Raw genomic sequence first — 25,696 nt, 5'->3', positions numbered from 1 at the left:
ACAATCCATCGGAGAGACGTGTTGTTGTCGGAGCCGGAAAGTGTAAAATATCTGCTCTTCGGTAAACCGGGGGAAGGACGGACACACGCCAATAAACCACGGAGGAGGAGGCTTAGGCACGCGTGCGCGCTTAGGTAGGAAGTTGCAAGATGAGGAGGAGGAGCTGGAGAGCGGAAGGTGATACGACGGGTAGAAGGAAGGGGGACTAGTAAGTGCTGCTAGCAATTAAGGGGTGGAGGAATAAATGTGCAAACCTCACTATCTTGACAGCTACACCACGTGTGCATAATTTGCAACCCGATCCTAATGTATGTTTACTCGGAAGTAAGTTCTGAGTTCGATAGGACTTAGTGCAATAAGTATGCGTAGCTCTGTAATCTTGGAATAGTACATTTAGGGCAGCTCTCCCTTCTCTGGTGTCCCCAGCTGTGTTGGAGTACAAATCGCATCAGCTGGAGCATTATTGGAGTTCTTGTCGATCATTGGAGGGTAACCAGGCTGCGGGAGGTCGTGCTAGATCCATATAGTGCTTCAGAAATATTTTTCTCTTTCCCACACAGAAGTTATTTTGGGAAGTTTCTCACACAAGGGAAACACCGTGAGGAAATAGCCGGCTTCCTCGTTCGCAGTTTCGGACACACCTGCTGAAAAACCAAGGAATGACTTGGCTACAGCTATCCTTGCCAATTGGACCCAAGACTGCTGGGGCTAGATCTTTGCTTTTTAACTCTGCATGTGGGTAAAGCTAACCTGCAGGGTTCATACTTAGCATGCAGTGGTTAATCAATATATAGCATCTGTTGGGAAACCAGTCCATATTTTGACTATAATCAGTGTACAGCATCTGTTGGGAAACCAGACCTTTGGGTGTCCTCTTGGTGTGTGTAGAGACAGAACATCCCACAGTGGTGGGATCTCTCAATGCTAGAAAGGTCTACTTTTGTCTGTAATTGCAATGAAATGCTCTAATACAATACTTGACTCCTCATATGAGTGGATGACAGCCATTCAGTAATATAGAAAAAGGTAAAGGGGAGCTATTCCTATTGATCCAGTTATTGAAAAATACAGTACTGAGAAACAGGCCTGCTCCTATCTGAGTGGCCCTGAGCATCTGATGCTTTATCATGGAGGAATGTTGGGAAACCAGCTTTTTTAGAAACTAGTAATACTGCAGTATGATGAGTAAAAAGAGGACACATCATATGTGCTTGTGAAGTAGTCTTTTTTTTTTTTTCTTATCTTGTTCCCTGTTTTTCTTTAAATCCAGAACAAGGCCTCTCACATGTCATCCACAAAAGATTATGCTGGAATAAATTTGTTAGTTTCATTGTGCCACATGCCTTTGTGGTTTTTGCCACAAGAGACAAACATGGCTGTTCCTCTAGAAATCATGTTTGCATTGACAGGTGTTTATAGATGGAAAAGATGGAAGGGTCTTCTGTGGAGGAGGAGGAAGATTGCCCTGAGTTGATTCCAATAAGGGGATCAGAAATGCATGACCGTGAAGGAGGCCACATTCCATCTAGCAAGACTTCTAAGATTCCTGTTACTATTATCACAGGATATTTAGGTAATAAGCTGTCTGTCAAATGTTGAATTTCACTGTGGGGCATCAGAATGAAGTGTTCCTAATATTACATGGAGTTTTGCTTTGTTTTTGTTGGCTTAGCTTACCTCAAGGATTCATTATATTTCTTTTGTCTTGCATGTAGACTATATAAAATGTGTGAATTTTGCTGTCCTCTCTTATACAGAAGGAGCTTAAAGTCTGTTTAAAAATGCATTGTGCACTATGAATTTGATTCTTACATACTGTGACTGGGTGGGATGCTATAAGGAATCATTTAAACAATTAAGTCCAACCCCCCTGCTTAGTGCAGGAATCCAATTTGAGAGAGAGAGAGAGAGAGAGCTCAAGCATGTTCATGTCTGCCTCTGGAAGTAGAAGAAAAAGGAGGAGTCTTATGCAGGTGCTGAAATCCTATGTGAGATGGGGAATCAAAACTGCAGCAGTCTTTCCCATATCTGTACATAAGACTGTACAGTGCACACCTAGTACTGCATAAAGGTCCTAACATTGCACAGGGACAAACATGCCCCATTCTCCATACATGTAGTTTCCTATATAAATATGAAATCCAAGGTGAAAGTGTCAAGTTAGGGCAGGCCAGCACAGTTCTGATTCTCTGGTTTTGAACCTCGGCATAGAGCTAAAGCATTGGAGCAAGGAGTCCTCAAGGATCCCATGACAGCAAGGTGCAGATGCTGCTTTGCCTTACATATCATGAGCTCAGTATTATGTTCTCTTTTGTTTCCTATTCCTCAGCCCTTCCTTCACACGCTTGCATAATAAAGGTATTACACTAATATGGATTTTGGATTTTTTATGTCCAGCACATCTGCCTTTGCATTAATATAATTATGGTAATGGCTGCAATATTTTTGTTTCATGTCTTAAAAACTGAAGAGTCATTTGGACCCCACGTAAAAATTCCTGGAAAATTCTTAGTAAATAAATTATTATTTATTTGTGAATGGCACCATAGTTATTTTACTTGTACAACTTGGAGTACAATTGACTTTGAAACTGAGTTGGTGCAATCTGTTTTTTCTGTTGATGAAAAATTAAGATGGCATAGCCATATTTTTGGAAAGCATCAGAAACTAAAATTATTTTTATAGCCATTAATCATCAATTTCCTTAAAATATTCTTTGAAAGTATATTTTTATCTCTAAATAATAAGAAAAGCTTTTTCCCCTTTAGCATAATAAAGTTTATTTTGTTTTTAGGTGCTGGGAAAACTACTCTCCTTAATTATATTTTGTCAGAACAGCATAACAAGAGGATAGCGGTTATTCTAAATGAATTTGGGGAAGGTATGTAAAGCTACAAATATGCATAAAACAAAAAAGAATTTTTTATATGAAAGCCTGACAGAGCAATCCTGTGCTACTTGTGATAGTGTCTGTGGAACCATAGAATACGGCAGAGTCATAGGTAATCCAAGTGAGGTTTTCTACCCCTACCCCACTTCAGTAGCCACTGGAGGCAACTCCTCTTCTGATGGATAACTGCAACAGTTCTTTTTACAACTGTTTGCCTAGCCAGAGTGGCATTGTTATACAATACTTTCTATGAAAAATTGCTAAGAAAAATTGGATCTATCTTGGATTATTTCATTTGAAAAAAAATGTTTGTCATATCTTCATTTATATCACACCAATCCACGGTCTTTGTTAAGTTTAAGAAAGAAGTTTGGAAAAGGAGATTGTTGCAAAGATTTTCCTCTTGCTTTTACTCTCTCCCTTTTGTCTGTTTATTTCTTTCTATCTTTTTTTTCCTGCCAGGAACTCAAAGCGCCATCCCTAATCCTGTTCCACTTCTCTATTTTTTAAATCTTTACAAAAACCCTCTAAGGCTGAGAGTCAGTTACTGGCTCAGGGTCACCCAGTAAGTCATGACCAAATGAAGAGTAGAGCCTGGATCCATTGAGTTTCAGTCCAGCACTCTAACCACTATGCCACAAAAGTGAAATATGAAAGGTGGCTGAAATATTATCAGCCTATATACAATAGAGTTTGATTTGGACTTAGGCTAGGATATTTTCAGTCATACTCTGCAGTTAGTTGGTGAAGCAGGGCATTCTCTTGCATATAAAGTAACAAGCTTGGACTGTATGAGCACAGGATGAGCAACCTGATCTAGGCATATCTTTTACTGAGAATTTTTTTTTTGTTAATTAAAGGTAAGGTCGTATGCATGTTTAGGCAAACAAAATAGCTGAGAAATGCTGGGAGTTGTATGCCTTTTTCCTGTATTAAGTATGCATAGAACTGTGTCCCAAATTTTTTACAAAAATGTTTTTCCTATATTTTCAGGAAGTGCCTTGGAAAAATCCTTAGCTGTAAGTCAAGGTGGAGAACTCTATGAAGAATGGTTGGAGCTCAGAAATGGTTGCCTATGTTGTTCTGTAAAGTAAGGGAATTTTTAAAATGTCATAAAATTGGCTCTTTTATGTCTAATTTGTGTATTCTTCAGCTTTCTGCCTGATTGCTTCATAGTTCTTAAGTAGTTCTCTTGTGGCAGGAACCAGCTGGGACAAAAGGATTAGAATATTAAATATTTATTAAACCAAGAACCTTGATTTTGCATTCAGTTTTCATATTGTAAGACTTAGCAAATGACTCATGGGTTGACTTAATGAACCTTTTTTGAAAAGTGTGTTGGAAGCAAGGTGTTCTAAATTGCCTCAGTATCAGTATGGGCCAGTAATGAAAGGAACCATATTGGAACAATTACCTGCTCTTACAAAGATGCAAGAGAACACTAGGTGTACTGAAATTTGGGCAACAAACTTGTAAACTTAGGATGGGTTGTTTAACCATAATTACAGAAGCAAGGTATTAGGGGGCTTAGGAAAATGCAAACATTAATGTGTAAATTTCTTGCTACTAAGTAGCAATCTTACAGTCCCTGAGAGAGCATCTGAAGGACCATAGAATTGTCCAGATTCTACCTCCTGAGGCCATAGACAGTGCAACAGCCTGGGTTGGAGGCTAGCTCTGAATCCAGTGCCCCTCCCCTGCTTCCTTTGCAGCCACCACAAATAACTCTGGCTGCTTGATGAAGTCACAAATGTAGTGTTGGAGGAAAGAAAAATGGGATGTCCTGGTGAATGGCAGGGAGGGGAGAAGGTATGCCAGGACATGAGCTTCTCCGGTCCCTACCAGCATGCCCTCTCTAGATGCTCAAGGGTCCATCTAGAGGAAATCAATTTAAATGGAAGATGGGGAGGTAAAAATCATCTCCGTTGTGCCTCCCATGCTCCTGGCAGCAGCCTAACAGAGCAGAAGATACACAGAAGCCTCCTCAACTGGAAGCTTCCTTCTAAGGGGAGCTCTTAAGGATGGGATTCAGTTTTCATTTAGAAAGTGACACGTCTATAAATAAATAAATGCAACTATGTTTGTTCCTTAATCATGTTTCTCTTTTCATAAAGGGACAATGGCTTGAAGGCTATTGAGAACCTCATGCAGAAGAAAGGCAAATTTGACTACATTTTGTTAGAGACAACAGGATTGGCAGACCCAGGTAGGTACGGTTTGTGTGACATTGTCACAAGAATATTGCGTAGCAGAATGGAATTGTTTGGAAAGATGAGAAATGTTTGGATGGAAATCCACTGTTTCATTTCACTGTAATACAGTTTATGCTATGTATACACCGGGGGTATAAGAACAAGAGGGATGTGTTGTCATGAAGCTAAAACAGCCAAAGTATACAAGTTTGCCTCACTGACAGAGTAGCTGTTAAAGATGGTGGCAGAGCCTGCGAGAGTAGGAAGGCATAATGTAGCCACTATCACCTAGGGTAGTGCAAATCTAACACTGCACAGTGCTGGGAGTGCATGGTAGATGTTGTGTGAGATACCCTGATTAAAGTACAGCCTTTCTGACCAGGTAAATCAAAGCTGCCTCAAGGCATTGTGTGAGAAGGAAATACTAATAAGAGCCTTTTGTAAACCTGATATATCTGGATGAAATCTGTTCTAATTATTTAATATAATATAGTTGTTTTTTGTCTAACTGTGAATCCTTTTTGAGGTGAAAGAAAAATGTCAGCACAGCTCGAGCAGTAAAAATAATAGTAGCCATTAAAAGTACTAGTTAACAAAGACAGAAGGAAAGCCAGTTTTCCCACAGAGCTTCTAATGGTGGTGGTAGTCACCATTCTAAATATTCAGGGCACTGCAAAGGCCTGCCATAGCTTCTTGTGTGTCCATCTTGCAGGAGTGGTTTGTTGGGGTGGTTAACAAACTGTCCACAACCCAAAATGGCACATGTCTTCTGGATGGCTTGTCAGCTACTCCTGAAAAGCACGCTTTCTGGTTTTGCACATAATGAGAAGTGGAAGTGTTGATGGCTTAGATTGTTAGCCTGGTGCTCATGGGCACTGCAGCTCACCATGACTAATAAGCCTCAGTGGGCTGCCATGATCATGCAAATCAGGCTTATGTTAACTGTTTCCCCCACAAAATATAATTTAAGGAAATGTGTATTTAAATTCACCCCCAAGGCCTCAGAGCCCCAGCAAGCACCTGCAGGGCTCAATTTCTTTATTGTAAGGTGGACCTGAGTCTGTTTGGAGTAAAAACTACTTAAAGAGTGGATTCAGTGGCATCAGAGAATTAAACAAATGTATTAAACGTTACTGAGAATGCAGCAAATACTGTAAGCCCTATGCTTACTTCAGATTTCTTTTGATTGATTGATTATGTTTGAATAAAAACAGAGCCACGAAAGGAAAAAGAAATTTGTACAACAATTTATATATTTATACTATATCAATATATTATGCATGCAAATCAATATCATTTCTTATGTTTTCTTTTTTCTTCAACAAATGCAGATCAGATTGCCCCTGCTTGCGCACGTGTGTGTGCGCTCGCTCGCTCGCGCGCGCGCTCTCTCTCTCTCTCTCTCCTGGTGTTTATATGCCAACTGTTCAAATGTTGAAAGCATTTATGTCCTCAATCTATTGCATTATAGGAAGTGAACATTTATATTTATAATATATGTAATATTAGCTTTTTAGCTGTTAAAAGGGCATGTGAAATCCTTTTCTGTTGACCATAGACTGGCTTCCAGGAAGAAGGCAGATAATATAAAAGAACATAACCATCAGTAAATATTATACTGTTCCAGTATAAAGGTTATCCATTATATAACCTTCTCCCAAGAAGATGTGACTACTGGACATTGCAAAAACATAATTAAGAAAGCATTAGCAGTATTACACTAGCAGTTAGCTGACTTAGAGACCCCTTATTAAAAAAGTCATCTAATAAGCACAAAACAGATGTTTTTATTGGGTAAGACATAACTTGAGATCCATTGTACCTTCAGATTCAGATACTCAAGTGACAATCTTCAGCTGAATGGGAATTCTGATTGCTTATTCCATTCCTGCTTTAAGCTCTGTTATCATTTATCCTTCAATAATAAATATGTTTAACATGGATTATGGATCAATATGACTGTAACAGCTGTAACCTTTACAGCTTCATCGTCTTTTTTGGAAACTTTTCTTGAGACTGATCAATTATGGTCTATCTTAATAGCTTGCTCTTGTTGTATCCTACAGTAGAAATGTTCTGATGTACAATGTAAAAGTGGGGGTTGGGGGTTGGTGGGGCAACAGAAATGGAATAAACAAATCTTATTCATTAATTCTTTAAGAGATTAATATGCCATGGCTAGTGCTTGCTTTTTCTCTCTCTATAAAGACAAAGAGCATGAGTGCTAGAAGAAAGCCTTTCCAGCACAGTTAAGTCCTCTTCAAACACACCTGCCTCTGTGTGGTCCGCTGTTTGATGATGTGGTCACATGTTGCTGGGGAGTATATTTATAATCCATGTGGCCACAGAGAAGTAGCTATGACTTTCTCTCCTAACTGGATGCCAGTGGGGCGGGAGATGTGGAAAGAGAAAGGGAATGCATTAGTTTTATTTATAATGTTTACATGATTCACAATCCCCAGCAACATGGGTTGGAGTTTCTGTCACAGGACATGGCAGCTATAAAGTGTTCATGAGCGTGAGAGCTGGGTTAAATTCCCTTTTATGTCTTATATTTATGAGTGTTGGAGGGTTTTTGTACTTCACAAACAAATTTCACTTGGTAGGCACTGTAGGCAACTTATGCTTATGACGGTAGCTTGCTTATTGCAAAGTAAATCTTTTTCAGCATAGCGGGGCTTACTTCTGAGAAACAGTGCTTAGGATTAGACTACATCTTGTATTTTGCATAGAGCAGCTTCCAGTGTATGTAGAGCCCTTAAAAGTTATAGGTGGAGTGCATCAGATTTAATTTGCTCCCTTAAGAACTGCAGTGAAATAAAATCCATGTAAGTATAATACTGTTGAATACCGTAAAGGCTTTTCTTGCTTTTGGAGGTTTGGGGGGTTTTTTTAGTCTAGCAATAACAATTCATTGCAAAATATTCATTTTTTCAGTGAATATTTATAGCAAAAAATAAAACAGTAATAATGAATAAATCTGTCTAAAATATTATCTGGACCCTTTTAATTAAACCTCCTAGCTGTCAGCTAAGAGGTGAATAAAAATCCTTTTGGCAATTCTGTTGTTTCCTCTTAAGAAGACTGACACTTTCCAGTTCAAAGCTAAATAATTGTCATGGTAAAGTAATTTTCTTAAAAGAAGGGACATTGATTCAGCTCCTGTTATACACAAATCTGATTTCAGTTAAGTTGAAAAACTATTAAGGCATTTGCGGGGGAAATCAATAGATAACCTGGAAGCCATTATGTGCCATGGCCCCTGCTATATCGTGCTTGAGTAATCACTGTAAACAGCTGACAGGTATTTCAGTTCTGACACCCAGTGATGCTTGGGAGACCACATCTTGTCAGTTCAGGTGGACAGTTTCAGACACTGGAATGGCTTTAACTATCATTGTTTTTGCTGCTTTGCTTCATTTTTTCGGACAGCCCTGACATCAGCTAGATTTGTGAGCTTTTGAAAAATAAAATACATTCGCTGCTGTCAGTTTCTTGCATCCTTCACATTGTAGCATGTGTGCATGTTGAATTGGCTCATGTCAAAAAAAAATTGATTACTTATTTTTCAAAATATAACATCCTTAAGAAGCTTCACAATTTTCATTACTCTTCTGTAATAAATGTTACCCTGTTCACACTTTTCCAGACACAAAAAAGATGAGTGGTGCTACAGGTCCTATTTCATGTTTTTCAGGTTACCTAAAGGGAAAAAAGCAACCTACTGTATATAAGGCACTGTTAATCTTCAGGGAATATAATGTCTTTCATCTTTTGTGTTTATAATGTGATTTTATATATGCCCTTTTATGTTGTTTGAGAGTATTTCCAATTAATGTTTGGTGTTCATATCATTGGGAGGAATTAAATTCTTTATGTAATTTAATTTCTGTACTAGCCAATAGTCAATGCTCTCTGGTAGTACACAACAAATAATAATCATAACAGTAAAAATACAAATTCAATAAAATACAGTGCAAAATTCCAAAATTTAAATCAATTTAAAGCAATCGGACCTTTTAAAAGAAATAACATCATATGCTGTTAAATGCTTGGAAGTAGAGGGCAGTCTTAACCTGGTGTTGAAACAAGGACAATGTTGGCTCAGAGTAGGCCTCAGTGAAATTGGGTGGGCACCCCTGAGAAGGCTGTCATCCTTGTTGCCTCTGTCAAGGCATCCTTCAGAATTAGTATCTGTAGGAAGGCCTCAGATCTTAGTGTCTGAGTAGAATGAGATTTGTAAAACTCTTGTAATCAATCGAATGGTTTAATCTATGATCTTTCAAACATTACCAGTCCATAATGGCAGTGTGTCTGCTTGGAAGCATGCCCTTTTCCATCAGTCTAATTTCTAAGATGTGTGTAAGATGGCCTTGAACATTATTTGAAATGTTGGGGAAAGGAGCAGACAGTTCATGTACAGCAGACACAGTTCACAAAGACATTTGGAATAGCTAAGTCATGGTGACTTTATCAAGGCACATTTTAAAAAGTGAAGTTAGCTGATCAAAAACCTTCCCTATTTTACCTAGATGCTGTTTTATTTGCAGTAACACAGTGCTTATGCCACTGTCCAGATGCTTTAGATAAAGACAGTGCAAGTCAAATACATGTTGCATGTGTTTCAGTTGCATAGCAAATAAACATTGCAAATAGGCTTAAATAGAGTCATCCAGGCTTGGATCCAGTTTTGTACCTCTGCCAGCAGAATGGGAATTCCCCGTCCTCTCATTCTTCCCACAGCCCTCAGATGACCCCGGATTTACTGTAGACTGTCTGAATGGAGAAGTCCCAGTCTGCCAGCAGCTTCTATTCTACTGGTATAAGGATGAAGATGGATCCAAGCCAGTGGAACTCTTTCTCTCTCTCGCTTCTCTTTTCAGGAAGGCAAAAAATTCTGCAGCTAGTTCTGAAAACCTGCTTAGTCCATGTATGTATCCTGGGTTTTTTGTTTTTGTTTTGCTAGGTGCAGTTGCCTCCATGTTTTGGGTTGATGCTGAATTAGGAAGTGACATTTATCTTGATGGTAAGAAAAGTACTCCAATTTATTAAGTATGTCTGTGCACCATGGATTCAATAAAATATTGAGCATAATATGTGCTACTGATTTCAAATTATATTAGTGAATCTGAGTAAAGCTACTGGAGACTATAGAGTGCTGGTGGCTTTTTTTTAACATCGTACTTAAAAATACAGGGCTGCTATGTGTTTTGTATTAGGACTCTTCATATCCAAATTCTTATCTACAAACTTCTTTTGCAGGTATTGTATCTGTTATTGATGCAAAGTATGGACTCCAGGTAAAATAATGTCTATAGTAATTAAGTGAATAATATGCCTATAAATAAAGAAGACTGTGGTGCTTGTTCCTTTTCTAATATTTGAGGGCTTAATTATATCTGAGTCTAGCTTGGAAGTAAAATATCCACATCCACCTAGGTGAGGACTTTGCTTATGGCTTCCATTTTAGAGGGATCAGTCACTGTGTTCTGAGCTGTTTTCTTCCAGGACTTACTAACAAAAATAAAATGTCTGATCCTTAGTTCTCAGACTTGTACAGTCTCAGTTTTCATCTTACATTGTTCAGTAATAAATATTGCACTTTCAATTTTGGAGTAATATGACTTCCCATTAACAGACACTGTAACTGGAGGATGCACTAGCTGTCTTGAATTGCAAGCCCATTAGTAGCTTGTTCATCTTATAACTAGAAAAAATGTCAAATTGGTGTATGTGCAGAAAATGGCTGTTGAACTTTCAGTGAGGGCTGATTCATCTGTGTCTGTAGCTTTCACTGCAGTATTATTTCTCAGAACAGCACTTTGATTTTCCCTGTAGGAGTGAATACCAATCCATCTTTTATATCGGAGATGCAGAACCACTTTGAACTCAAGGGCCAAAGCCAATTTCAGAGTAGATCTTGGGAGCTGTATTCTAGAAGTGGGCAGGGCAAAAGGAGCAGGGCAAAAAGGACTGGCATAGTTTAGCTTAAAGCTTTTCCTGCTAGTAACGAAGTCTTCAGAGAGGCGTTTCTTCAAAAGCCAAGGAATCACAATCAATGAGGTAAGGGAGTCAGGGCAGGAACCACTTAGCATTGAAGAATTGGGGTGTGGGTCTCTGGATTGGGGGTCTGGATTAGGACCAGATTTAGCTCCTGGTCCTGAGGCTCAGTTCCCTGTTGTATATTCAAGAATTCATAAGGAAGTTATTTTGGGTTAAGAGCTAAACCAGCTTCTGAGGACCCCAGCCATTAAGAACCATGCCTGCACCTAACTGCATAGCCCTATCCTCAGTTTTATTCTATGGTCCCACTGAAGCAGAATGGAATACTGCTTTTTATACATATAGAGAAATCAATTATCTGGAGAAGACCTGAGGAAATGCTAGGAAGGGCCCTTTTCTTTAGCATTTTTATACTCAGTAGCATGTGAATGATATTTAGTTTCACTTGGATTGTCCAAGAAAGGGGTAACAAAGTGGTAGGACATCTGGATGCTGAATCGTTATTACTGATGGCCTTGTTTGCTTAGACTTTACTCACCATGTCAGACGGTAGCTGTGGAGCTAATAACTTTCCCCTGCAAGTACTGCTTCAGGTAGCTCATTTTTAGAAATGTTAAATTCATGGAAAGTTAAAGCTACCTGCCCTGTTGTAGACAACCCAACTGCTTTGGTAACATGCATCATATGAACATATAATTTCTTGACACTGAACTAATTTCACCATAGGTATTGCTCAAGGAGTATGTCATATTTTAAGGCTATTTATGTATGTATGTATTTCATTTTGATACTACCCTATGATTGATGTACTCTGGCTATTCTACAACATTTAACAGGACTATAAAAAACTTCATAAAAGTTCGCCAAAATACAGCTTTAAAACAATTTAGCAGCTAGAACATTATTTGAATTAGAGTAAACCTGTTAAAAATGTTGGATGTTTTTAACTTCCTTGGCATGGCAAGCTATCTTAACTTGAATCCAAAAAGATGGCGGAGTGGCTCTAGGCATAGAGTGAGATCATTCTACAGCTGGTGAGCTGTCACTTAGAAGGCCTTCAACCTTGTTGGTGCCCTCTAAGCCTCCTTCAGAGGTAGCACTTAGAGGAAGGCCTCTGATGCTGATCCTAGTGACTGGATAGATCCAGTATGGGAGATGTGCTCCTGTAATGATTGCATTCCCAAGCTGCATAAGATTTTATCGGTTAAAAGCTGCACCTTGCACCAGACTCAGAAGGATATAGACAACCTTTGCAAGTGGACTAGAATTGATTTAATATATTCAGCCCTTCTTGTCTTTGTTATTAATCTGCCTGCCACAGTTAGATGGTAGATTACTGAAACTGCATCATACTTGCTTAGATAGGGGCCTAGTTGTACCACCAGCTGAAACTGGTAGAAGGCATTCCGTGCCACTGAAAAGACTAGAGTCTGAAGTGACAGAAGATGATTAGGAGGACCCCCAAGCTATGATCCGCCTCCTTCAAGAGGAGTGCAACCCTATCCAGAATAGGCTGGACACCTTCCATCTGGTTAGATAGACCATCCACCAACAGCATCTCAGTCTTGCCTGGATTGAGCTTCAGTTTGTTAGCCCTCATTCAGTCCATTGTTGCAGACAGGCACTGGTTTAATGCATTCACAGCTTCATCTGATGGGAATGAGAAAGAAAAGTAGAGATATGTGTCATCCATGCATTGATGGCCGCAGTCTCCAAAACTCTAGATGACCCCACTCAGCATTTTTACATGGATGTTGAATAGCATGGGTAGACAGAATCGATCCTTGAGGTGTCCCATGCTGGAGAATCCATGATGCTAAGCAGTATTCTCCAAGCACCATGTTCTCCTTCTCCATTCAAGTACTACCCCCACTCCCAGTTAAGACTGTTACCCAAGAAGGATACTATGGTCAGGTATTGAAAACCTCTAAGGGATTCTGGAATATCAGCAGAATCACAGGTCATTATTCAGAATGACCAAAGCTGTTTCCATGCCCAAGACTGGAAAGGAATCCAAGTGAGCAGTCTCATCAAAGAGTGCCTGGAGTTGGTGGGCTACCGCCTGCTCAGAGACTTTTCCCAGGAAAGAAGCATGTACCGCTGGCCTAAAGTTGTTGAGATCATCTAAACCTGGACAGGATTTAGTCAGGAGTGGTCTCCCTACTGCCTTCTTCAGACTGGGACCATTTCCTCTCACAAAGAGGCACTGATCACCACCCTAGCCCAGCCATTTGTTCCTGTGGCTTCCAGTGTGGAAGTAGTTCCACAATTTAGACCCTTTTCCAGGAATTCTATGTCCCATTTTAATCAATGCTGAGTTCCTCTTTTATCACAACTTTACTCCCATGTTTTGCGGATGGAACATGTGTATTTTTTGAAATGTCATAAGAACTCAATTTGTTTAGATGTACAAAAAAGAACAAGGAATTTATTCATATATTAGTAATTATGGCACATCATTATTTGTCACACTATTTCTTAGGTTCACTATGGAAGGTTCGGTTTGTCCTGTTCCACATAATGATTTTTACAAGCCGATGTATGAAGGAGAGCCATTCTGCTGAATCAAGTTACAAAAGTATTAGCATGTATCTGTTGCTGTTGATATGAGGGTGTACATTCTTCAGTTAGCAAATAGATAAAGAAAACCTGCAGGAAGTTTTTAAAATAATAAATTTATAATGTCCAATCTCTTTGAAATTCAATGCAACCTTTCCCATTACTGAATCAGTAAATGTGTACAGGGCTTGACATGCTGTCAGTATGATCACAGCTTTTAAATTTTCTCAGTCATATGTCAGATAAATAACTTTTGCTTTGTATAGAGAATTTGTGAACTTGTCCAATTCCGCTGGTTTCAAAGCTTGACCTCTGCCTGGGCTTGTGATTTAAAGAATTCTGGAGGCAATACAAGCAATGACACTTGGATAATAGGCAGCAATTTAGGGGTGTCACGCTTCATGGATCCAGCCTAGTCCATGTATAGCTGAGAAATTGTACCCTGTGGCTAGCAAGCCAAATTGAAACTGAAGTGGTAATTGATATCATGGACTATCACTCGAATGGGATTGTCACCCAGCAGTCTGAAATATTCATGTTTTAATCAAAAGGCAAACGATTGGACAACTTGCAATGATAGGTCACAATTCTGAGGACCTCAGCTGAGGCCAGTGATGCTGTTCTTTGCAGATCCACAAAGCCTGACAGCATTTCATGCAAAAGAATCAGTGAATGTGGAGTTACCAGGAAAAGGTCAAAAGAGAGGTCCTTTTCTAGTCCTCCTGTTATTGCACAATTTTCAAACAATTTAGTCAGAAAACAATCTTGACTAAAGAAGTTAGGAAAATAAATAGACATTATTCAATATGGGGTTTTTTTTTTTTTTGGTCTGGGATTTAGTAATATTTGAAAGTATTAGCAACTGCTATTAGTTGAAACATTTTTCCATTCATATGTTGAAATATGTTTATATTACATATGTAATCCTAATTCTTTATTGAAGCATATGCCATATCTGAAGGGAGTAAGAAAAGAATAAATCTGTTCCTTCTAGACCAGTCACAAACTGCAAGTCTTCTGCACCTAAGTTATTTCTTTAGTTCCAAAATAGGAAAAACATTACATTGTTAAATCTGGATAACAGTGTTAGCTGATAGCAGCTGCCTTGTAGACAGTACCATTGTACAGTTAGAATGCCAGAGATTAACATAGTAAATTATGTCTTTTATTTAAGGGTTGATGCACATGCAGAATTCCCATCTAGTTTCAGAGTAACAGTCATTAGCCAATGAAAACTAAATAGATAAATTACTTAGGTGAGTACTTTATGAAACCATAAAATATTCAGTTTTATTTTTCTATGGAGATACACAATCCACAGAAGGATTTTGTCTTCCTTTCAAAAAGCATCTACATAATTTTTACTCTGAAATCAAGATGTCTGAAGTGTTAAGAGACAGATCCAAATTTCTGTGAATATTCTAACACAGCCCTTCCAGATGTGTTAGACTACGATGCTTATAATCCCCAGAAAGTATGACTCTATGCTGGCTAAGGAATGATGAGTGTTCTTGTCCAAGATTCATCACATGGGCTCTAGATTGAGCAAGGCAGTGAGAACAATTATGGAAGTTGGACAACATGAGACTCAATTCATTCCAGGGTGCATATTGTCTCTTTAGCTAGTTTGTACCTGATGAAGTTGTTGAGATATAAATCACCTTGTATGCATATTCTTAGTTGCAAATAATCAAGTTTTCTTTTTGTGACTCATTGTTCAGTTCTTTGCTTGAGATCTGAAGCTGGAACTTTTGTTCTATAATGCCCCCCATGATGTAATTCACAGGTTCTATAATGCCAAGTGATGTAATTCACAAAACAAATCAGCAATTTTCTCCATTAAATTGTCTTTTTTTGTAAACCTTTATTTAGCACCTGAGAGAAGAAAAACCCAGTGGCCTCATCAATGAAGCAGCGAGGTACCAATACAATTTCAGTTTTCTGTGTGTCTAAATCTTGAGGTGTTTGGTTAGTGAGAATCATGGTGCTGCAAAAGGGCCTTCACCAAAAAGTGAAACTTGCCAGTTTGAAGAATGGCTCACTATTTCCATCTGTTTTGTGGATTGCTTCCGCTGAGCGAGTTTTTCTCCAGTAATCCTGTTGGGTTAGAAGTATTTTCTTGTATTATCTCTTTCTGATTCACCACTCCATATTGTATGCAACTGGCAACAGCATTCCTCCATGTCTGAAATATCCATGTTAGCCACATACCCAAAATATTCTCAAAGACAATGACTAGTTATAGTGTAGTGGCTAACTACACTATAGTTAGCCACTCACTATAGTGAGCCGCCCCGAGGCTTTGTTGCGATGGGGGCGGCATAGAAACGTTTTAAATAAAATAAAATAAAATAAAACTGAGCTAGGAAGTCCCTGTTGAAAACCTCACTTTAGTCATGATCTCATTAAGCATGCTTTACTTCTGCTTGCTCTCAGCCCCCTCAACTACAGTGGCAATGGGTGGGTAACAGCACTGATTGTCTTTAGTGGGTTTTCTAAAAATAACTGAATTAATGTATGTGAACTGTTCTGAACACTCTAAAGTAGCACAGAACACAAAACAGTAAGAATATAATCTAGCCACAATTGCATCATGTTGTCTCCCATATTTTTCAAAAACACAAGTTAAGCACTTACCATAACTGATCGTATTGATATGTGCCTTTGGCAAGAAGGATGGCTCCTTAGATTTTTTGCTTTCTCTTACGGAAATGGATGAAAATGATAGCTTACATCTTTCTCCTACTTGCACCTTTCTCACAATTAAGAACCAACACAGCTCAGTAATAGTGTGGCCTCAGTCACACACAGGCTGATGTTCATTTCCTCATCTGAGACTGTAATCGTGTATGCCCTTGGATACAATGAGTACACTTCCAATGATTTGAGTGAGCTGGTTTGAGTGAGTCCCTCAGATCGGAACTGTAAAACAAGAACAGACCATCATTACAATCCTGGTTTGCAAGATTCACTTAAATCACAATTTCTTGCTTCGGGTGTACAAGCAAACCAAAGTTTGATCAAACTAGAAGGTGTTCTGTTAAGCATATAAGGAGAAGAGGGACTGTATGAATATAATGTTGGTTCCTGATTTGCCAAAACATGATTTTGAGGTTCAAGAACATGATGTTTAAATGCAGCCACTGTGTTACTTTCAAGCTGAGATTCATAAATGTGCTTCATAATTAGGTCAAAGAAGTTTTAGATTTATATTCCTGGAATAATAGCCTTTCAGCAGCCATGCCACATTAGGAACTAATTTTGAAACTGGTTCAAAGCAGATAATTATTTTGTTCTGGTCGCTGAGTCTGTTCAAAGATAAAAGTAAGACTCTTTGGCTTCTCCTTTTCTTTAAAGTAATGGGATTTACCATTTTAAAATCTACCTGTAGCCTTGTAAAGTATCTAGAGTGCAGTCCTAAGCATGGCCACTTGAGAGTAAGCCTCATAGTGTTCAATGGGCTTTACTCCCTAGTAAGTATGTTTTGGAATACAGTCTTAAGACACAGGATTTCAAAATAATAATGTATGTATTTATTATGAGGACATGGAGTTAACTTTTTTGTTCCACAAGCCAGCATAACATAGCTGTAGTCCAGATCATCTTCATGAATGAATCAAAAGAGCCAGCTTGTACCAATAGACAATCCAGAATTTGTTGTTACGCTTTTATCAAGCTATTCATTCATTTTTTTTATAGACAGATTGCACTAGCTGATCTTATAATCATCAATAAGACTGATTTGGTTTCTCAGGAAGCACTGATGAAACTGAGAACAGCTGTCAGGTAGGCATAAATAAATTACAGTGGTTGGTGGGTTTTTGTTTGAATATTTACTGTTTCCTTCCTGTGGCTGGTAGCAACTAAAATGGCAGATTATATGATTACTGCATAAAAACATGTTAGGACCCAAGAAGAAGGTTATCTGTTCTGTTTCGAGAGTGCTGAACTATATTTATCTGCTATGAGTTTGATGTGTTGCTTGTGACAAACAGGCTTATGTAGTACTTGCATAACTCTTAATTGTTATGCATTGTGTCAATACTTACATAGATATAAACTATTTTAAGGTTAAATTTTCTTTCCTTGTGTTACTTTGAGAAGCTTAAAAGTGAAATAAGTCTATTTGTGGCCTTGTAATGGAGGGTTGAAACTTGGCTCTAACAGCATGTTTGGGAACAATTTAAAGTATAAAATGTTGCCCTTCAGTGTCTCATGAGCCACTCCCACATAATTTCAGCCAGGACTGAGGCTGTACTTTACTACTGTTCTGTCTAGGCCTGACTTCTGCAATTAGGTCAAGGCTCATGGTGCAGTCGTCAGTGGTGCTTCCAGGTGGAGAACTCCTACCACTAAGAGTTGGAAGGCATTGCACAGTTATTACATCTTTTCTTTCTTAATGCATTCTCAGTAATAAGGTGGTACGGCAACATAGGAGGGTTATAAATTGAAGATAACAATATCTGGACTTCTGTAAAATTCACTGAATAAGACAGATCCGGAAGCACTTCAAGGAAGCTTCCAGGCCTGTGATATCCCAGCCACACCTTGGTGAAGCCAGGAAGGCATCAGTTCTGGGACACTATAATAACTTTTGCAATGAGCAGGGGTAACCTATTCATTACTTTCTGAGAGGTGAGGCAACTTTTGGATCTGGATTTCAAGGGTCTCAAGACTGAAATTGCATTTGTACTTTTGCACTAGAGTTACAGTAGGAAGATGCTCCCTAGTGAGCATGGTGCTCTGGACTTCATCTGAAACTGAGTGAAGCTGCAGGAGCTGGGAATTAGAGAATTGGTTGGAAGGTTAAATGTGTAGGATGAGCCACAGGGCTCCTATGCATTACCCTGTTCAGTTGTTGTAGCCAGTATTCTATCTTTAATTTTCTCAGCACTGTATGACTTCACAGGTTTTCCACACCAGAAATTAGGCAATGGATACCAGAAGTCTCATAGAACCACATTGCTATCTATTCTGTCAGAATGGAGAAGATTCCAGACTCTTCTGGATAAAGTTGGGATAATTTTGCTTCTCCATTTTCTCTCAAATTCCACACTTCCACAGCTTAAGAGATAGGAAAACCTATTGCACCTAGTTGAAGAATTCAGGAAAATGTGATACCATAGGCCAATGATACCCAGATTCCCACAGAGTGGGAACAGCAGTTGTCAAGGAGCTGGCATTTTTGTTATCTCTTCAATAATTTGAACGTCCTTCCAAATTTAGGGAGGCTGTTCTGCTTCAAGTACCATACTGTGTACATCCAAACCTATAATCAATCAATTGTTGTAGGGTGGTTCACATTCTCTCTCCCTCTCTCCCCCATGCAAATGGATACTAACTTTATGTTTTTTCCTCTCTTTCAATGTTGTAAGGTCAATAAATGGACTTGTTAAAATTTTAGAAACTCACCGATCAAGGTAATAACAATGTAAACCAAAATTAAATATTACCAGTTTTTTCATTTTCCTGTCATTCTCATATATTGTTCTTAAATGCCTCTGTTACCAAGGAAGGTAACACATGGCCCGTAGTTATTATCTGATTTGTCCTGTGAAATTTTTCCTTTAGTATCATATACAAGTATATCACAGCATTGCAGATGCAGTATGGGTCTCTTCCTTGCATCCTTCAGCCCTTAAGGAATAAAACAAAATAATATGCTTTGGACCTTTTCTATAGTAGTGAATCAGGTGGATATCAAATATCATGTGTAAGAGGCTTCTATTATACCCGATAGTATCATTCAGATGTAGCTAAACAAACTTTTCTGTTGCTATATCTACTTAGGAATATCACCAGCTATTTCAATTTATTAAAGGTCACTAGCCAAATACTTGATTTCAAAAATTTTAATCCAGTTAAAAGAGCCATTGATAGAACATATTAGAAATTCTCCTTAGCAGTGTGCTCTATGCTGGAGACTTATTCCCTGCTGCTAAACAATTGCTCTACAAAAATTCTTCTCTGTAGTGACTGTCATGTTAATTTACATGGATTACTGTCTCTGTGATTCTTTCTTTTGTTTAGGTAGGAAGGGGAATGTGTTAAAATAGCTGCAACAACTTCACATCCCAGCTTTTAGGAGTCTGTTAAAGGGGTTTGGAATGTAAAATACTGTAGTACACCTCTCTTAATGCAGCGTAATTTGCACTGAACATTTATTGCCTATTTTGTTGTTGATCAGAGGTATTTTGCCAGCATGACATGCCAAAGTGTGCTTAATACACTGATTAGAATGGCTAACATCCAGACCTAGCAGTAGAAGTTGGTAGAAAGTGCTAAAATTTAAGAGCTGACAATTTCATTACAGTATCCATAAAACAGAATATTTTCAAAAAGCTGTTTGCAGTTGCTTGCTGAATAATTGTTTTTCAATGCACAGAATCCATAAATGAGCCATTATGTCCCAGCAGATAATTTTGCACAAATGGTTGGTCCCAAGGAGTCTGTTGCTCCAAACAGGACCCATCACCTACTCAACAGAGATTTAATGCTACTCAGAGGAAGCCTTGAAACCGTCTTTGGGCCTATGTGTTCTCCACTTCTCATGTTTCAAGATGAATTCAGAAGCCTTAACTTTCCATTTAGAACTAATGAGAATTCCCCATGATGTTCATACTTTTAGGGATATATGGTTTGTTTAAACTGTGGTAACTGAAAATAAGCCAGAATCAAAAAGTTATTTTGGATCCTGCCTTGTTTTCTAACCATAGTTTAGCCAGATCACAGTTCACTACATTTTGACGTCTCAGGGAAATGCAATAAGTTAATCTGCAAGTTTGTCTTCTCACAGTTACTAAAGAGTACGAGATGGGAGAAGGGAGTTTGTTTCTCCAAAGCTCACAATGATCTTTGCTTCTGATAGCAGAAACATTAATTTTTCACTCCTACTTTCTTTGTTCATGCTGCTTTTTCTTCTATCAAATACAAGTATTTGGGTGCACTGAAGAGAGCAGGCAGCATGGCTGGACATATAGGAAACAGCAGATTTGTTAATGGTAGTAATGTGTGTGTTAAAATGTTTCCTCTTGGTAGGAATTTCTTGCAAACATGCAGATAAATTTAAAAAGTAGTAGCCCCACAGAACTCCTTTTTCCCTGTTTGCAGCACCATCTTTTTAATATTATATATTCTGCAGGGGAGCCCCCAAACAACATCCTAGCCATTTCCAAGGCATGTCTGAGCCTCAGGAGAGACTTTTCAGGAAGTGCAGGGTACTACAGTGGAAAGGAAGAGGACAGGAAAAACCCACTGGCAAGCAGCCTTCTGTTCATATGATTTGGATACATACATGAAGTGCTTTAAGGTGCAAAATGAATCTTATTCTGCTTTTTCTTTAGAGTTGATGTCTCTGATGTCTTAAATCTGCATGCTTTTGATAGCGTGTCAGGAAAAAGGTAAGATTTAATTTTACGCTGGTTAGTGAAACAGTCAGCAGTATGCTAGCTTTTATATAGGAATCACATGGATGCTGTTTTAGAATTTAGCTTTTGTCCTTTCCTCTGTTAAACATCTACATTTGGAAACTACCAGCAACCTTTGGTGTATCTCAGTATAGCATCACTATAATTAGGAAAGGAATATACCAAAAAGTATGGATAATTATGAAGGAAGATGAATTCTCCAAACCTTAATCTAATGTAGAAGATTGGGGATAGGCTTGGGCATTTATGTAAATCCAGTTTCATCACAGGCACTAATCAACCAGTAGGTCCCTATGTAAATTTCACAGCAAAAGATGCCATTGTGGGGAATCCATTTAACCAATGACTTTGAATTAACTTCTGCATCCTCTTTATATTATTCCCTACATTCACCAGTTTACTTCTGATCATTCTGCTTAATGCCTTGCAAACAGGGTTTCGTATGCATTTTATATTCATGAGATAAATGATGACAGAAACTTCTACTTAATATATTCTACTTTTAAGTTTACAACAGAAACTGCAGCTTGAAGAAGTACCACAGCCACACCTAGATAAGGTAGCTACTTATTTTATTGCGCATCTGGCACTGAATCCATATTAGACATGATTTGTTAGACATGTGTTTGTTTCTGCTTACACATACAGTGTCTTTATATCTGATTTGTCATTTATCACTTCACTTGGACAGTTATTCTGTGTAAGGAAGTATGTGCTACCGCACTGGTGGAATAAATGAAAAGATAGGAAGCAGCAATTTAAAAATCTGTTTTTTCATTTGAAAATCTTACAGTTATATGACATATATGAAAGTTAATATCAACATATTCCAAAGCCGTCACTACTAAAAAAAAAAAATACAATTTTTATCTTTTGCAGTCTGAATGGAGGGTTTTTTGTTTGTTTTGTTAGAGATTGTTACAGCATTTAGGAGTGTTAAAGGGAAAGATAAAAGACCAAAACACATTTTGCATTTATAATTATAAATGAACTAAATGGAAACAATTTGTTTTCCATTTTAATACACTGCTACAGTTGTGTTTTGTACTAGCAAATAAGTGATCAGAATGGGATTCAGTGGTACCATCATGACATGTGGAAATGTGTCAGCATAGTAGTAGTGCTTGATGTTACCACACTTATTTTGTATTGTATAATGGAGTGAAACAAAAATGGATAGAACAGAAGAGCAGTTACTTACAGCTCACCTGAAAGGTTTCTCAGTTACTTCACTTGTTAGGGTTAGCATGGGATTTCAGCTGATACAAAGAATTAGTGTATGGATCTGCTACAATGGTATCAGGGCATGTTCTGAAGCTGTGTATCCTTACTGAGTTTTGGGAATAAGCAGTTCAGGGAAGGAGATTGTTGAGTCTGTTAATATCGTGGTGCTTGATCATTTTCTTTTCTTCTGTGTAATTTATGGATAGATTTTATATTTGTTTTGTGCACTGCCATGGATTGGGAATATAATATTTTATCATTATTTTGTCCTTGTTGAATATAGCAATTTTATATATATGTTTTCAGAGTATTGTTACAGCCACCTTTGAAGTACAAGGAAGTGCAACTGAAGAAAACCTAAATGAGTTTGTTCAGGTAAGAGGTATACTTTGTATTGAAGACTCAGCTCACTTTTTCTTGATTTGTGTAGGAAGGGAACATGTACACCCTCTGCTCAAGAAAATTTATAAACAGGATCTTAAATAACTTTTTACTTTCTTTCAAGAATCATTTTTTAAAAACTGTTTTCTTTTGCAGAATTTGTTGTGGGAGAAGAATGTGAAAAACAAACATGGCAACCCCATGGAAGTCATAAGACTCAAGGTTCAGTTTCCAATTTTACTAAACTTGTTTTCAGAATCATGGTTTCAGGCTTGGACAAAATAGTGACTATGTAAATGTCAGGCAAACCTGAATCAGAGAGCAATTGTATGTCCCCAGATAACTTCTGAGGATGCTGTGAATCTCACCTTCCAAGGACATAGGCAGAACTCAGAGAGAGAGAGAGATCTGAATGTAGGATTATACATGGAATGTGTTGATTTGGATGCATTCATTAAAAATGTGGCATCTGAACACTGAGACTCTCTTCTGAGATTTAGCTTTGCTGGGTGGAACCCATATAGTGTGGTTTTTTCCCACACCTTATGTGTAATTTCAGAAACCACCAGTCTTTATGGGAAGAATCTATGACATAACACTTCTCCACTCACGCATTGCTTCTCCTAAGCCAGGATGGTGATAATGAGAGAAGGACCCTTGTTGTAGTTTTCTCCCAGAAAGTCTGAGCCTTCTGATATTAACAAATGCTGTGTGAAGTGGAGATACTATGGTGGCTTCCATGGCATGATGATAACAAAAGAACAAGTCCTTTTTTGAGCTTGACTTATGCTCAGCTAGTAGAGCATTTGCATATATGTGTTTACTTTCTTTCTTTTCCCTTTCAAGAGCCCATGCTTTTATATGAGCATAATATATTCTCAAACTGTCAAAACTGTTATACCAAAATTAAGTTGGTAAATAATTAAGTTTTATCATAATGAAACAGATTTGTACTTGCATCAGAAAAAATGTTTTGGTGTCATTATTGTTTTAGCCCAGGCATGAGCTGCACTCAATCCAAGGTCGCATGTTGCTCCTTCTACCCCCCAAAATCTGTGGTGGGCAGAACTGTTCCCATAACAGCTACTGAGTGACAAATTAATCTTGTAGTCAAGCTAATTTTGTCAGTGTGGATAATATGTAGCCACTGTGAATATCAATTTTTTAAAAATCAGCACACGCAAAGGGAATATAGGGGGCAAAAATGGCTCCTGACCAATTGCATCTGCCCACCCCTGCTTTAGCTATTCTTTCCTTTTCTTTAATTTTAATTAAAAAATAGAACAGTAGAATAAATTTCTTCATTTTTTTTTGTATTTGTAATACTATTGCTTGTCATGTTATATGCATAGAACCCTTCATTTTCCAGTTAATTTATATTCTTTGTACTCAGGGACTTGTGTCAATTAAAGATAAACCTTACCAGGTGATAGTTCAAGGTGTTCATGAGCTGTATGATCTAGAGGAAACCACTGTCAGATGGAAAGAAGATGAACAAACGAACAGATTGGTTTTAATAGGTAAGAAGGGTATATGCATGTCAGATATCTTGTATAAAATCACTAATTCTACAAAGAATTTAAACATAATTAATAAAACTGTTTTTGATACAGTACTGTGGAAGTTGCATAATAGTTCTGAAATGTATTCTATTTCCATGAAGTTATTAGGGCATCTTTAACAGTACTGAGTGTTAACCCTTTACTGGCATGTATTTTTCCTCTTAAATGGTTCTAAATATATACACTGTTTGTATAAATAATTGAAAAAAGATTAGCACAGACTCAAATTCAATCAAATAACAGTTGGCCACCATAATATAAATACTTTATATGTTGATGGCTCAATTTTTGTGTGGATTATATGAGCTGGAAAGTCATTCTTTGAGGTCTCTGGCCCAGGGGACCTAAAATGTGGGCAAAACTGTCTTTAAATGTGCTGTACTCCCCAGTCACATATAAGCAGGGATTGAGAATTCAGTTAAAAAGAGCAAAAAGGGTACATGGACTCAGGATACCAAACTCTTCCCGTTGTGACTTGCCTCCCCACATTATGCCCTACATGAGTTTTCCCTCACTTGGGTTCTAATACTGGGGGTAAGCTGGCTTCAGACAAAAGCACATGCAGGGAAGGCTGCATGGAAAGAGGAAGGAGAATGAGGAAGCTACTTATCCACATATCATTTTTTTTCTTAAATTGATCCCCCCTCGCCCCAATAAGTGATTGGGACAGCCCAGCTCCTAAAGACTTGGGTCTGTCCCCATTTACAAATAGTTCTGGTCTAAGATTTGATCAAGCTTCTGTTCAATAATGAATTGTTAATGTTTTCTGCAACATAGCTCAAAGTAGTAGGAGCCGACTTCCCCTTTTGAAATGAGGTGATTCCAAAGAACTAGTCACCGCAGTCATTAACACAAGGATGGGGATGTGTAACTTCTCTTTTTTGCATTGAGGTGAGTTAGGAAAATTACAGCAACAAAATGAAGGAGGAGATAGAGAGTCAGCATGCTTTCCCACTGAGATTCTTGCCCTTTATCACTGTCAAACATGCCAGGCACCTGGTTAGTCCATTGTATGAAATAATGCAAAATATTGTACATTAATTAAGAAGGTTTTCCTTTTCATCTTGCTTGTCCATAGGTAGGAACTTGGATAAAGAGATCCTTAAAGATGTGTTTATAGCAACTGTGACAAAGAAAGAGGAAAATGGTTGATGCCACCTGCTGAAGACAATCTCTTTCAACACTGTAATTTTTAAACAAACTATTTTTATTTTTAAAACCTGGACCTGTTTTCTGCCTTTACAAAACTGTCACATTTGGATTCTTCTGCAGTCAACAAACTTTATCTAATTCCATTAAATGTAATTAATAAAATGGTTCTTTAGGCATTGGAGTGTATGTTTAAAAATGTATGAGGTGAATGTGAAAGATTAAGAACAGTGGTTGTTAATGTGCACAATCTGGTTCACAACAATTTATCAGAATTTAGTGCTTCTTTATCCTGATTATCTTGTTGGA

General features: G+C 38.0%; 1 protein-coding gene across 6 annotated transcripts; it reads left to right on the top strand.

Annotated features, from left to right (window-relative positions):
• CBWD3 (COBW domain containing 3) lies at positions 1–25,566 on the top strand. Of its 6 annotated transcripts, none has more exons than XM_044446353.1 (17): positions 1–134; positions 561–735; positions 1,410–1,573; positions 2,795–2,881; positions 3,884–3,980; positions 5,005–5,096; positions 10,049–10,108; positions 10,345–10,382; positions 15,517–15,563; positions 17,344–17,430; positions 19,020–19,064; positions 20,988–21,044; positions 21,579–21,630; positions 22,602–22,670; positions 22,833–22,898; positions 24,070–24,196; positions 25,317–25,566. In XM_044446353.1, the coding sequence occupies exons 3-17, from the start codon at positions 1,420–1,422 to the stop codon at positions 25,388–25,390; spliced, it is 1,152 nt and encodes a 383-aa protein (XP_044302288.1). In that variant the 5' UTR covers positions 1–134; positions 561–735; positions 1,410–1,419; the 3' UTR covers positions 25,391–25,566. The 6 variants fall into 6 exon arrangements, with proteins under 6 accessions (XP_044302288.1, XP_044302289.1, XP_044302291.1 ...); XM_044446355.1 differs by lacking the exon at positions 1–134 and adding an exon at positions 194–208; XM_044446354.1 differs by lacking the exon at positions 561–735.
• The last annotated feature ends 130 nt before the right edge of the window (positions 25,567–25,696 follow it).

Source organism: Varanus komodoensis, unplaced genomic scaffold (assembly GCF_004798865.1).
Source record: "Varanus komodoensis strain SLA01 unplaced genomic scaffold, ASM479886v1 scaffold5, whole genome shotgun sequence".
Lineage (NCBI taxonomy): Eukaryota > Metazoa > Chordata > Lepidosauria > Squamata > Varanidae > Varanus > Varanus komodoensis.
The sequence above is the reverse complement of the archived record's forward strand: the minus strand, read 5'-3'. Positions and strand labels throughout refer to the sequence as shown.